This window comes from Myxocyprinus asiaticus, chromosome 39 (genome assembly GCF_019703515.2).
Source record: "Myxocyprinus asiaticus isolate MX2 ecotype Aquarium Trade chromosome 39, UBuf_Myxa_2, whole genome shotgun sequence".
Lineage (NCBI taxonomy): Eukaryota > Metazoa > Chordata > Actinopteri > Cypriniformes > Catostomidae > Myxocyprinus > Myxocyprinus asiaticus.
In genome coordinates, this window is record NC_059382.1 from 14050918 (window position 1) to 14066596 (window position 15679).

The window sequence follows — 15679 nt, forward strand, 5'->3', positions numbered from 1 at the left end:
ATCTTGTTATCAGTTCTGTTTGTTCATTGGTTTAGGTTCTCCCATGTCTTGTATTTAAGCCCTCATGTTTTCATTGTCTAGTTGTCAAGTATTGGATGTGATTGTAGATGTTTATGTCAAGCCAGGTTTATGTTTAGTTCACGTGTAGTCACTTTGTAAATAAACTGCACTTGGGTTCTTCATCTCATCATCGTCTTTGTCATTGCCATCGTTGTCAGCAGCCAACAATGTTACAAGAACATACAGTTCTAAACATTTCTGGAATCACAAGTTTTAAGGGCATCTTATAATAAATATATCTTATAAATATCTAATAGCCTACATGGGAGGCTTTTTGAATATTTTCTCTGACAGTGGGGGTGTTGGAGTCAAAAAGGTTGAGAACTACTGCTTTAAAAGATTCTATAGACCAATGAATATGAAAAACCATTTGGCAGCACTGAAAAACATCTACAGTACTTGTCAAACAGAGATTGTCGATCATTACAGACAGTTAGCGTGGTCTGTTAAGACTTCAGAAAGTTTTGGAGACAGAAACCAAGTTTGAAACTGTTGTTACTGTTGCTTGTTAACTAAATCACCTGCCAATCCACTTTAATGTCTGTTGTAGAAATACAGATCACAGCTGGGCACTCTGTCATGGCACTGAATGAAAGGGGATTAAAGCACTGAGTGGAATGTGGAGCCATAAAGAAGGAATTAGATCTAATGTTATTTAAGGGAATGCCATGAGTAGGCAAGACCTGGTTGCACCTGAGGTTACATAAAAGCAATATAGCACCCCATATAAGACAAGATTCTAAAGAGGAAACCAATACCTAAAGAGGTACTTATCACATCACCATGAGGTTGTGTTGAACTACAAAATAATATGTACAGATTATGAATATATTAAACAATTACTGGTAAGCCAGTTTTCGGTTCTTACAATCATTGTGGTGGGTGCTATGTGCTATCCATTGGCCCCAAAATAATTTGGATAAGCCACATTTAAAATGCTTATGAAGTTCATTGGATTTAATAACAAAATATCAAAGTGGCATATGCAAGTAAACTGTGCTAGACCTTTTCTCAGAATTAACTTAGCTTTTCTTGCCATTTTTGAAATTACTTTTACCCAACTAGTCCCAAGGTCATTTCTAATGGATGTGTGAAGTCAGCTTACCTCCAAACACATATTGATAGCACAATAACACACACAAAAAATATTTCACAAAAAGAAGATTGTGAGGGTTTTAAATTATTAAGTTGAAATACTTTTCAAAACTAAGATACATTAAAATTGGACACTTTCTTGTTGTTAAACTTAGTGGAACATGTCCATAGTTAATGATGAACAACACCTGTTGTGGTAACTATGTAAAGACACCTGTGTGAACTTGAGGGAAGCTGACTTCATACATCCACTACAAATTACCTTGGGACCAGTTGAGAAAAAGTAAATGCAAAAATGGCAAGTAAAGTTAATTCTGAGAAAAAGTTTAGCATTCAAAGATGTCACTGAGTTTGATATGTTGAAATCTACTCTAAAAACAACTCTTTGGCTGAACTTTATTCAGTTATGGACTGTGGTTCCACATGTTTGAAATTAGTTTCCCCCCTTTATGTTCATCTTGCACAAGGACACAAAATAAAACTTAATTTAGAAATGTACTCTCCCTGTTGAGTCCCATGCAAAGCATGCTGGGAACTAGACACCCTCTGCCCAGTTTCAGTTAACCAAAAAAAGATATTAATGTTGTTCCAACACAAATGGATTAAGTAAAGCTGATGACAGATTTTTCGTTTAAATCAACTCAGTTAATTTAAGTTCCCTTCGTTACATGAATTTTTTGAGTAATATTAACATGGGAGGATCAAGAAAAACCCACAATAGTGAAAGTTATTTGTTTTTAGTGTAATGCAATACCATCCATACATTTTTAGTGTGGCTTAAGTGTCCAAATACTGTTTAGGGATCGTTATTTTGGTGACTGCAGGCTAGGTGATTTTTGTGTGCCTTACCTGTGAATATATTGCAGTGATTACTTTCAACAGATAATCCTCATGCAGTCAAAATATTTAAATTACTTTGTGCTCATTTGCACAGTTTTTAAGTTGATCAACAACACTGGCACATAATAGAACTAATCTGGTTTCCAAAACGAGGTAAAGCGGTAAAGAAAAAAAAAAAAAAAAAAGGAGTGTATTGCCAAGCATGACTATGGACTTCCAGTGATTGTTCTAGTGTACTGTGTTTTAGGAACATTCTTTCAATAATAATAAAAAAAAATCTGATACAGTTGTCCTTATAAAACCATTCCATGAAGGACACAATTTGTGCAAGTGACATCCATGATATCCATCTTTGTTATCATCTGCTGCAAGCAATGGTCCAGTCAATGGCCAGAATTCTGTAATTCCTTAGAAAACTGAACTTGTCAGGGTCACTTTCAACAATAGCTCTCAGAATATCTCACAGCTCTTTCTCCACCACACCGGGGCAAAGCTGGCACATCCAACCCATTCAGAACCTGCTTTCGGGCAGAGATGTAGCAGTATGCCTTGCCTTTCTTGGCTTCAGGATGGTAATGATGCTGAATGTTTGGTTGGGTGTCTGTGGGTGTGTGTTCAGAAGACAGCTGGCTGCCACTGTCCAGAGGGCAGTCTGGAGAGCAGGGAGGGTCATGGTAGCACTGAGGTCCACCACCCCCCTGCTGTGTGTTGCTACCTGTATTACGGTGATCATCCAAAAAGCTTATTCCTAGCTTCCATCGTTGCCATTTCTTTTTGATTTCTGATTGCACCTGTAATAAGACAGGATACATAAAATAGTTGATTTGTGAAGATAGAGATCTTTGGTTTTCTTTGAAGGATTCAAAAGGACTGTTAAAAATGCTGCACCATATTTAAGGAATAGTTCAACCAAAAATGAATTCTATGTCTATTCTATGTCTAAGACCCCGTTTCCACCTGGTATTAAGATGCGTCTCGGGTGAACCAATCACATGTGGTCAGGTGAGACACATCGCTGTTTACAACTGATTGCTTAAATGCGTCTATTTTAGCAAATTACCTGGATTAACCTGAGCTGCGGATGTTCGTGCTTCTCATAAGTGTCCCTGCATGTTGATTTCAGACACACTGAAGAAGATCCATGAAGTTCTCATGTTTTTTGGACGGTTATTTCCTTTTAAAGTTTAAACTCTTGTTTTAGTGCAGCGGTTGATTGACAGGTGAGGGGTATTGCTTTGCTGCTGCTGGGATGCATACAGGACGGATGACCGTTTACACCTCAAATGCGATGCAGTCATATGCGTTTTTGACAACATTCATATGTGTTTTTTGTGATCCGATCACAAAATGTTTTAGACCCAGTTTAGACCTGTATTTAGCGCTGACCACGTGATCGCATCAACAAAAATGCACCTTAATACCAGGTGTAAACGAGGTCTATATGAGTAGATTCTTACTAAATCAATTGCTTCAGAATACATTAATAATGTAGTCCTATTGAGTACTTTCATGCTGCCTTTATGTGCTTTTTGGAGCTTTAAAGTTTTGGTCACCATTCAATTGCAATGAATGGACCAGCAGAGCTGAGATATTCTTCTTTGAGATAAAATATTTGTTTGTGTTCTTCAGAAGAAAGTAAGTAATACACATCTGGGATGACATGAGGGTGAGTAAATGATGAGAGATTGTTTATTTGTGGGTGAACTATTCCTTTAAGCAGTTTGTTTGCTATTTGTTTACTGCAGATTTGAACAACATTTAGAGATGTTGCAGCAATCTACAAATGTTACAGGATACATCCTTTTTTACACAGCTCTCTAGGAAACTTGATTCTGATTGGTCAGTTGCAGCATTTTGTATATTTTATTATGTAAAAAGAAAGAGACCATGTACAGTACATTCTCCCTTACATATTGTCCTTCTCATAACTTTTGTGCTACATAACTACGTTAGCATTATCAGTGATGGCACATTGTCTTTTTGTCTTTTTTTTTTTTTTTTTTTTTTTTTAAGAGGCTTTAGAGTGAGAGCGAGCCATGTCACTTATTAAAATATCTGCTGTGATCAAAAAGAAAAGGGTACAGATGTTGGCATTCCTCATTTGTGACTTCTGTGTGATGTACCTGCAAGTATCTGTGTAACACACATTAAGTTCAACGGGCCTTATTAAAGAAATGTGAGCAGAAATTTTTGTGTGTAAATCTTTCGTAAAACCACTCTTATGTAAACTGTCACACTGAATTGAATGTGAAAATGTACGTAAGAAACAAGGATGGTTTACACAGAAATTTGTTCTGCTTGTGTTTCATAAAGGAGTCCCAATTTGTCACACTTCTCATTTTGTAAATTCATAGAGCTTGACTTACCTCTTTATTGACAAAGCAGTACAATATGGCCACCAGAAAACCCTATGGGATAACAGAGAATAATGTCTAAAAATGTGTTAACTGCAAGGACATACACTCAAATTACACAAAAGCTACATTGAAAAGTCCATGGATTTGTAAGTACATTTTGTATACAAGACTTTGTAAACACTGTCTGTCTCTCTCGATTCCTTTAGTTGTACCTGAAAAGAGTTGAAGAAGAGTTCAAAGAACAGGCTGACATTGCGAAGTACGCCCTCAGTCTGTTCCTCTGTCATCACAGCAAACACCACCTCATGAATCCCTAACAGGGGAATGAGGGTCAGGGTGGACTTCGCTAACCTGAGGGCCCAAGAACACACAGATAATCCAAGACAATCTATTTTACTTCAAAATGTCACCTCTAATGTTACGGTCAGAATTTGGGAATTCAGGAGCATTTCTTTGAATTCAAGTTTTGTGTGGAAGAATCTTCATTTAAATACAACAGTAGTTCTGGTCCACTGATTTGATTGGACAAGCTGTGTTCTATAAGTGCTGATGCTTTGTAATACAGTACTGGGATGCTTCACTGCTTGTATTATTTTGCTTGGTCTTTTTTGCTAGCAGAAATAAACAAAATATCAGGCCATATTGTCTCTAAAATATAAGTTATTTGATGTTAACGTCTTGCTTATAATACTGTTGTAGAAAAGTACCATTTTATTCACAATTATGAACTTAACATCAGCACTGAATATTGCTGTTCTTTTACTTTTACATGCAAAATGAACTCTTAAATAACTTAATTTTTATTTTTTTTATTTTTTTTTTTTTTAGTTTGAGTGATTTTTGTACAATTCACAGTCATGTTAAACTCACAGTAGTGAGGCACTGTGGGTCAATTAAAAATCTAATTAGCCTCTATCATTTTTCCAGATACATGGTATGTTTGCAGTACTCAATAGATTTTAACAATGTCTTTTCCACTATCCTTAAACTAGATTTAAACTTGAAGACCTGAAATATTTTCTGATGGGGTAAAAAAAAAGCTCTTTATCACACCCGCCGCAAGGCTGGAATTTCAAGCAGAGGATAAAACATTTCCTTTAAAACTGCTGAAACATCAAAGGCTTGCAAACCCAGTTTAACTTACACAGTTAATATAATGCACACCAATTCAGAAAAGAAAGCCCAACAGTGTCTTAAATGAGTAATTTTAATGCTAATTAGGCAAATTTGAAAACAGGCAAATTTGAAAAGTAACATTAAAAACATGACAATACAATGTATGCAAAACAAATGCAGTTCATTTGATCATTAGAAAAATCATCATTTAAACATAATTAAGAACAATTAGGTAATTCTCACCTAAATTTATAATCTGTATATCTCATCTGATGTGCTTTTAATTTGGAGATGAGGATCTGAATAATCCTTATGAATATGAAAAAGTTCACCTGCAAAATATGGTCAGTATTGTCAATAATTTGTCAATAATTACATTTAGAAAGGTACAGTAGTTCAGAGTAAAGGCAAACAAAATTGCTTATCCTGGAGAATGCATCATAATCACATAAAATATGAATGTACTGTATTTCATTAGCTATTCTCCAACATAAATTCAACAGTCACATCACTGCAGAATCCCCAAAATTCAGTGTGACAGATCTGCGTAAGACCTCGTTCAAACATAACCGGAAAAATTTGAGCACACACTCAACACAGTCATTAATAATGCTCTAGAATAATGAGTCATCCAGTGACATAACTACGGCAGTGCAGGGTGTGCAGCCACACTGGGTCCCGGGGAGAGATGGAGGCACGAAAGCAGAGGCGGTTTGGCCATCAGGAGAACCAGGAGCCAGGTGGTATGTGCCAAAGAGAACTGCACGAGAAGTCTACAACTTAAGGCCTCGATTTACTTCATAAAAAAAATCAAAGAATGAATGGGCTTGACGTCATTTAGAACAAAATCTGGCCAAAAAGAAAGTGTTTTTGAGTTTGTTCCGGTGGTTTGTAACAGCTCGCAAGGGCAAACTTTTAGGAAAATTTCTGACCGGCTGCTAAACACATTACTGTCATTGGTCCACGTCATCGGTAGGTGTGACCTAGAGCTCCACCTACCTTGAGGCCGACAGCTAATTCTGCTTACGTTCTTCAGTCAACATAAACACACCGGCGTGTAGAGTTCTTAGTGAGCTGGTGCAAATATACCTACATCTGTACAATCGTTCACGTAGAGACATTTTACAAGAACATGTTATGCCATTTGTTTTTTGTTTATTTAATCTACAAAATGACTCTCAAATACTCTCAAGTGCCCATTCGCTCATGTGCCATCAGCAGCGAAAGCCATTCATACATATGCCCAAAGTAAGACATGCCTCTCTTATCATCATTCTTTTGTCCATCCCCCCCCCCATTTAACACTCTTCTATACACCAACTTTGCAGTAGTATCATCATAAATTATACTATTATAATACTAATACTATACCGAGTGTAATCAGCGCATATTATGGCAGCGTATAGCATGCTGTTAGCTCAACAGCTCCATGAATAAGGAATCTAAACATGGCAAATAAACATTTTTCTACTGCAAATATATTCCTTTAAATCATTATTGCTGGTTAAAACTTTCTTTTTCTGACCTCATGTGGATTCTACTCATAAAATGAGGCATAATGTCATTGATAACACATTTTATTGTCACATTAGTTAAAGGTGCACTCCTTTTTTGGGGGGATTATCTCCCCTTTTCTCCCCAATTCCCAATGCGCTCTAGGTCCTCCTGGTGGCGTAGTGACTCGCCTCAATCCGGGTGGCGGAGAAAGAATCTCAGTTGCCTCCACGTCTGAGACAGTCAATCCGTGCATCTTATCACGTGGCTGATTGAGCGCATAGACCTAGCGTGTATGGAGGCTCACGCTATTATTCGTGGCATCCACGCACAACTCACCACGTGCCCCACCGAGAGCGAGAACCACATTATAGTGACCACGAGTAGATTAACCCAATGTGACTCTACCCACCCTAGCAACCGGGCCAATTGGTTACTTAGGAAGCCTGACTGGAGTCACTCAGCACGTCCTGGATTCAAACTTGCAACTTCAGGTGTGGTAGTCAGCGTCTCTCCTTGCTGAGCTACCCAGGCCCCACACTCAGTAATTCTAATCCAATACACTTTTTGTCAAATTCTGCAAATATCTCCTCACAGTCTGCTAGCTCTCTGTTCTGTAGGTGGGCTGAAAAAAAATTCTAGTATTTGTACACAGCCCTGGCTCTGTAAATGGTGCAAAAATGAAGTGGATCAGACTGATCCACACAACACTACTCCAGCCAGTCAGCAACAGGGGGTGGTTCTTGCGCGTGCACAGGATGAGGGGTGGGGGCAGAGCGAGAGGGAAATTCATTAGAAGAGGGATGGCAAATCTGGCTGATGTAAACTTTCTAAATAGTGTACCAATGCTTGGCTGTTTCGAAGTTCTTTTTACCTCAAACAAAGAAAGAATAAGAACTTCTACAGAAGTATATCGAGGCCTTAAAATCTGAACGTGCAAAACTCCTGGCAATGCTGCAACTGACATGGTAATCATCTTGCTATTCTATACACTTCTATCAAAGATAAAACATTAAATAAAGGTAAAGTGAAAAGTGTAAACACTGTAGCTCTGTGGCACTATCAAAACATTGCTCTGTTTGTTTGAGTAAGCTGACCAGCCTGACATAGCAGCGTTGGCTCAACCAATAGCATGGGTTTGGGGCAGAACTATTGCTCGACCAATGGAAGATGAGGGGTGTGTTCAGGAAACTTGTTTGAAAACAAGTCATTATTTTTGCTGTTCCGTTTGGTGTGCTAGTGGCACCGAAATTACACTCTTCACCTTTAAATAAAAGCCATATTACTAACATTAAAATATCCCCTTAAGATCTATTCACATGTGAACTTCTATAAATACAGTTAGAGAAAAAATGAAAATTTCTTTAAGACAAATTAAGGCAAATACTGAGGAAAACTTACTAAAATGGCCAAAAGTATTGGCGTCCGGATGATCCACCAATATCCTATATTTTCATTGATCTCCCAGCACCTTGAGAGAGGTTAAGGCACAATTGTTGTTCTCAGTAGTTCTTTATATTAATCTATATTGCATCAAGTTTACTGGTGCACCTTACCTTGTATTCTCATACAGGTACCGCACAACTATCCAAGGCACCACAAAGAGCACAGGTGCTCCTATCAGAAGATATCAGATGAAATTCAGTACAATTTTACATCTTTAATGCATATTTAATAGCACTCAATTTCTACTTTCAAATGATTAAATGTGACCAATTTAAAAATTCTGGTAATATCTTGATATTTATGTTGCATTACATTTCCTGCCTTTAAATTAAATGTTTCAATCTTGTTTTCATATTTAAAATGTTACTCTACAGAGTTGTCAGACTCAGAAGAAAAGCATTTTGTATTCTACTTTTTATACTGCTAAATTTCCAGAGATCCATTTATATATGTTTACGCACCCCAGCCGATGAAGAGGTATCCACAGAAGTAGCTGTTTTCTGAGAAAACCATCAGCACCAGCAGATTGTGAAGATACAGACCTTCTACCAGTAACCAGTAGTAGTTGGCCCCAACACAGTACTGCATCACGACCTGGGCCACGCGGCAGCCTAACATAGCCTGTGGGTGTTGAAAGTGGGTTTACTGTACCAAACCATGTAGAATTAGACTTATGGAATTTCTGCATGTTTTGAGTATGTTTTAAAAGGAAAGTTCACCCAAAATAAAAACTCTTTCATCATTTACTCACCCTTGTGTTGTTCCAAACCCATATGACTTTCATTCTTGAGCCGGCGCCAAACATGCAGACTCAAAACAACTCGATTTTATTATTATATTTAATAATCACATGCAGAAAAGTACTGTAGAAAGTTCAGAGTAAAGGCATACAAAATTGTATATCCTGGAGAATGCAGCAAATTGACATAAAATATGAATGTAGATTTTAAGAATTGAAGCACGCACTCAACACAGTCATTGAGAACGCTTTAGAATAATCCTATAATTATAATAATAAATTGGCCGAGGGTGTCATTCAGACTGTTTTACATAGATCTTTCTCTCTTCAGTCTAAGGTATGACACATTTGCCGATACAAAATGGTGGAGTGGCAACAGACATACCAACTCATCGCAACTCTCTCTCTCTCTCTCTCTCTCTCTCTCTCTATTAATCCCTGAAGCATTTACTTCATGGTTCGGTTTGCTTTCACAAAGTTTTATTTTAAAATGAACCAAAACTGTAAAAGTTCTGTTGTGGTTATTTTATCCGTCACCAGTTACTTTTGCATTATTTCTGCATTGAAAAGTACCTGTTCTCACGGTCATGGAGCTCTCTCTCCCTCTCGCACACGCACACTCACACTTATACACAGAAAGAGTGAAGCCACGTTTTATATATCAAAAAGTTGCTGACACCGTCCTACCTATGTCTGTTATGCTGCAATCCAAAAGAGAGAAGCGATGGTGAAGATCAATCTATATCTAATATAGCAGCCAAAAGGCTATATCTGTGTTTTGATGATGAATTACAGTGACGAGCTGACCTACAGATTTTCTCTCCTTCCAGGTGGTCTCAGACCATTTGTTTTGGAGTGAACCTGAGAGTGATTGAAGTATTCATATGCCTATATGAACCAAACCAAGGGAGAAAACGCACCAGGTTCTGAAACAAATGCTGAAAACAAGCCAGGTGTGAAAACGCCCAAATTAACCGATTCATGAACTTTACATTGTGAAAGTGCGTGATTGTGTATTTATCTTTTCGAGGCCTGCCGTAGAATGAAAATGTCCACATGCAGCTTTTAGTGAGTAAAGACATGATGTTCAATAAAAACAGACTGTTGTGGCATTTTAGTGTTGGGAAAAAAATGCCGGAAAAATGCTTAGTTACAGAATCACTATGGATTACAATTAGCATTTGTGATGATATGCAGCTGAGTGTGATGAAAATGTCCAAATCAGCTTGACATCTTGTCAGTTCTTCAGTAAAAGAAGAAGCTCATTGGTCACTTGACGAGAACACAAGACCCTGCCTCTGTGACAGAATGATTATTTCATAAACGACCTCCCACTGACAGACGCAAATGTGAGCTTCATCTCCCTCTGCCTGGCCGGCAATTATGTTAATTAATCTTACACCTGAAAATCACTGGTAAAATCGGCAAGTGTGGCACCCACTTTACATGTAGCACAGCCTGAGTCACATATCCATACAATGAAAGTGAAAGTTTGACTAAAACAAAACATTCTGCCTAACATAATTTTTTTTGTGTGTGCCACAGAAGAAATTAATTCAAGTTTGGAACAAAAAGTGGGTGAGTGAATGATGACTAAATCTACATTTTTGGCAGAACTACCCCTTTAAGTATAAGTATTTAGTATTTAGACAAGAACAAAATTGAAGAAAATATCTAGTAGTGTGATGCACATACGTAAGAGTTTGCATTTGTTTTGTGCGCTGTGTGTGTAGGTTTACCACTACGTGTTCACTTACCTGGTCACTCAGAACGGTGGAAACATCATTGTTGTCTCTGAACTCAGGAGCATCTTTCATGAGAAGTGCGTCCCTTGTGAGGATGGACACGGCTCGCAGGATGAACGAGGCAAACAGGTTGATGTGGATGTAGTTACGTGTGCAGCGGAGCTTCCTACATAATTAACAAACAGAAATGCATACATGTATAACCTTCTGGAAAGAAGTAAGGAGCAACCCCATATATTAAACCTAAAACATGGGAATGTAATACTGTAACATATATCCGTATAAAATCCTAGGATGATACTTAAAATTACAATACAAGAATATGGCAGCTGACAAAGATGGTGCCACAGTAAACAACACACAAAATAGAAAGAACACAATATCGAAAGAAAGGTACAATAGATATGATGCCAAAAGGCAAACACTCAATATATTCACACCTCATAAGTCTTTCACAGTTATCAATATTTCATTTCCAAAAGGAGGATCCGTGCTTGGAGTACGTGTTAAAAAAAGCAAAGACTGTCTCCAACATTCTGTTAGCCTTTGGCTAAATAGCACAACATGAAATATGAAACAGTATGTCATATCACAACGAAAAAAAGCAGACAGTTGGACTGTGAGGAAACTTGCGAAGAATGCAAAGTGAATTGAAATGACATATGCTATATATTCCTGCTGATAGCTATGCTTTAGTTAATGATCTCATGTTAAAATGGAACACAAAATGACTATACATCCTCAGAGTAATGAAGCATTCACAACCACATGCTGTTTTCTCATGCTTTTACTGATGTTTTCGTCAATTCTAATGATCATTCTGGCCTCTCAAGCTTTCCATCACATGGGGCCATTGCTATTGTGCATTTTTTACATTTTTGCTTTGTTTGTCTTCTGTTATGTATGACAACACTTTATTTTTACTTGTCAAAAGCATGACAAAACCATCAGGGAAAGTCTCAGTTGAACCAAAGCTGTCACTCACCTGAATATGAGAAGTATTACGAGCGCTAAAGACAGGCTGATCAGAGACAGAGAGTAACCGATTGTGTACATCACCCTGAAATAGGCCAAGATCAACATCTGATTCTCCTGTGAAGGCGAAAAATGAGTAAAAGTATAGCACAATACAAACAAATGCCACCTCTTCACTATGGTTGTTGTTAAAGGGGTCATGCCTTTTTTTTTATTATTATTGTTTTAGTATGTTCCTTGAGGTTTACTTATGTTATTAGTAAAGTTTTTTTGCAAAAAAACAAAAAACAAAAACAAACTCTCATATATTTATAAAACATGATTATTTTCCACCCTACTTCTGAGCATATGTCAGAAACACTTGGTGCTGCTTCTCCTTTAAGACTTGACAGTAAATGCCTACTGTTGTGATTGGCTCTCTGCTCTTGACTGACCTGCTTTCTCTTTGCCATCTCACTGCTCACCACTACTGGGTGGGGCTACGGATGTGATAAGGTAAAGTAGGAGTTGATGTGTTGTTTTGAGGTGGTCAGATGCAAATGTCTACAACAGTGTGACATCACAACGTGGAGGAATTGGAGAACGAGTTGTCTTGGTAGCTTGGTTTTAACAAATGCTCTTTTTGCAGTAAGGAGGAAGTTTTGAGTTCTGAAACTTACTGTCATGTGCATTTTGTTGATTCATGTTTTTCATGTCTTTTATTTTGAAAAGTTTAGTTCCTGTTTCATGTCATGTTTATCTTGTTTCACTGCGGTCCTTCAGCCTGTTGGCTTTACCGGGGTCCCTCGTCCCTCCAGCTCCGCCTTGGTCAGTCAGTCACCTGGCTCCGCCTTAGCTCCCCGATCCTCTGGCTATGCCTTGTCCCTCCGATCCGTCAGTTCCACTGGGGACCTCCTTCCCTACGGCTCCACCTTGGTCCTCAGTCCCACCGGCTCCACCTCAGTCTTCTGATCCCCCAGCTCTGCCTTGCTCCTCCGAGCCTCCGGTGCCGCCTTGGTCCTCCCTGCCTCTGGCTCCACCCTGGCCCTTCGAGTCTTCGGCTACTCTCCGGGTATCCAGTTCTTCATGGCTACGCCCCTCAAGCCAATCATGGCTCCACCCCCCACAGGCTCCGCCCTGATCCCATGCTCCACACCCTGCCAAGCCATGCCTCAAGACCCCCCCCCCCCCAGCTCCCTATTGAACTTTGAAAATGATGCTATGTTTTATGTGTTTTGTTCATGTGTTGGGTTGTTGATTCATGTTTTTCATGTCTTTTATTTTGAAAAGTTTAGCTCCTGTTTCATGTCATGTGGTTCCCTTGTCATGTGATTTCATGTTTCCCTCCAGGTTCATGTGTCTTGTTTTCATTGGTTTATTGTTTGATTATCTTGTTATCAGTTCTGTCTGTTCATTGGTTCCCTCATCTTTGTTTTACCCCTTGTCCATGTATTTAAGCCCTCATGTTTACTATTGTCCTTTGTCAGGTATTATGATTGGTAATGTTGTCATGTTAAGTCAAGGTCATGTTTATGTTTTGTTTAGTTCATGTTTATAGTTAGGGTTATTGGATAACACCTATGTAAATAAACTGCACTTGGGTTCATCTTTACTTCAAGTCTTCATCGTCTGCCTGTCATTGCTGCCAGCATCGTTACACTTACAGTGTGTTTTTATAGTATAATGACCTCTTATATGTCATAAGATCAAGGAATATTTGATTTCTCATGTCATGACCTCTAAGTGATTCTCTTAGGCACAACAAACATCAGAGGACATCGGTTTGAATGGACCACATGTTGTAATAGATTTGACCTGAGAATAATGAGTATCACTTTAAATCATGTGGTTACTCTGAAAGAACTTTCTCTGATGTCTTGTGTGTGAACACGAGGCCAAATGCACTCAGTGTTAATTAAGTCATTCACTGAGTAATTCTTTCTTAAAGACTCTCAGACACATCTCCACACCACAGATCTGCCACACTGACAGGCAACAACACAAGCTGCCTCAGGCAGAGAGTAATGACATCTTTATATTGAAGGATCACACAACCAGGTAATACCCTATAACTCTGACACTGCGAGCAAGAGATAAAGTCTGGCTTCCCTATAAGCTTTGAAAATAACAGTAGAGCTCATCAAATGAGTGGACACTGTTTCCATTTTTATATATATATATATATATATATACATTTGTTATTTATTTGTATTTTATTTTTACCAATAGATTGATCAACATACCAAACATGTAATTTCATTCAGATCTGGTCTCTGTTGTAGTAAGTTGTTTTAAAAGATGCATGAATGTTTTTAAATATTAAACTGTGGTATCTGAATCAAATGAAATCCAATAAATCTAATTATCTAATTCTATTTGCTTTTCAGTTATATTTTATATAATTTTAATTTAATAACATAATTATTTAGGTGATTTATCATCATGGATTTATTACATGTACATGGAAAACGCACTTCTCAGTTGTCTTCTAGAAATATCATGTCAGTTGAACCTATACAAACTTTGGGTTTATTACAATTTTAGGCTTATCTCTCATTTACCCTTCACCTATCTGTCCAGCATTAGATCATTCTTGTTTGCTTTGTTTGGGGTCTCTTCACCTGTGCTATCTGCTGGCTGCCATCTGCATTGCACTGTGAGTGGTCTCTCCAGGTGCGACTGTTGTTGACAGTGAGCCACTGGCCATCTGGACCACATTCTCGCAACACAAATCCATTGTACACTATAGAAGACAGTAACAGATTACATTAGATTTACACTAGATTTTATAGTTAGTGTTTTCCAAACAGGATTTAGATTCTGATCTAAATGTCTTTCATGAATCTTTACTTGAGTGTAATCTGAGCATAGTTATATCAATTAAAATCAACCAGCTTCAGCGGCAACATTACTAAGACAAGCATCACTATTATTATTGCTCATTACTGAGTGCCTAAAGTTTCAAACTTCGACAACTTAAACTTTCTCCACTTTATCTCAATCCCTTAAACTGTGTAAGTACAACTACATTTGAATGAAGTTTCAGAATGCCACTTTCTGCAAAAACCCTGGATTAAGCCATTTTCTTAAAGGAATAGTTCACCAAAAACTGATAATTCTCTCATCAATAAGTCACCACTTTGTCATCTCAAACTTGTATGACTTTCTTTTGCGGAATACAAATGAAGATATTTTAATGGAGATATAATGTCTGTTTGTCCATACAATGCAAGTGAATGGTGACTAAACTTTTAATCTCCAAAAATGATATAAAGGCAACATAAAGGTACTCCATAAGAGGTTTAATTTAAGTCTTCTGAAGCGATCCAGTTGGTTTTGGGTGAGAACTGACCAAAATGTAATTCCTTTTTCACTATAAATCAGGACATCAGCAGTCTCCTTGGCAATCATGATTTCAAGCAGACATCGTATCTCCATAAAAATATCTTTGTGTTAGAAAGAAAGTCACATAAATTTGAGACAACATAAGGGTGAGTAAATGATGAAAGAATGATTATTTTTGGGTGAACTATTCCTTTAAATGCATGTAAACAGGGTTCAAAAATCTTGACAGAAGATATAGAATTAAAGAGATATATGGATTGAAAAATGACATTGACATTGCAGACAAGTGGAGAGCTAACCTAACTTTGCAATATTGTTTGTTAATGTTCGTTTGGAACTATGGTTTTGGGAAAAACCAAATTGTTGAACTATGTTGGAAACTTGGGACCATAGTTGGCTAACAATGCTTTTCGGAAATGCACCCCAGAACTCGATAAGTAACTACAAAAAAATGTCCTAACAACACCCTATCATCATGGGTGGCAAGT

The 15679-nt window shown here is 37.8% G+C and overlaps 1 protein-coding gene across 1 annotated transcript in view; it reads right to left on the reverse strand.

The window, feature by feature from the left end:
* Positions 1–1141: 1141 nt before the first annotated feature.
* The window catches only part of LOC127429949 (gastric inhibitory polypeptide receptor-like), a 28903-nt gene continuing 14365 nt past the window's right edge, over positions 1142–15679 (reverse strand). Inside the window, exons 6-15 of the mRNA XM_051679344.1 lie at positions 14468–14589; positions 11878–11984; positions 10905–11058; positions 8870–9029; positions 8519–8579; positions 8364–8433; positions 5712–5800; positions 4565–4703; positions 4362–4403; positions 1142–2786 (exon numbers count right to left, since the gene is read on the reverse strand). Coding sequence (XP_051535304.1) covers positions 2433–2786; positions 4362–4403; positions 4565–4703; positions 5712–5800; positions 8364–8433; positions 8519–8579; positions 8870–9029; positions 10905–11058; positions 11878–11984; positions 14468–14589 — 1298 coding nt within the window. The 3' untranslated portion in view covers positions 1142–2432. The remainder of the gene's footprint in view (positions 2787–4361; positions 4404–4564; positions 4704–5711; positions 5801–8363; positions 8434–8518; positions 8580–8869; positions 9030–10904; positions 11059–11877; positions 11985–14467; positions 14590–15679) is intronic.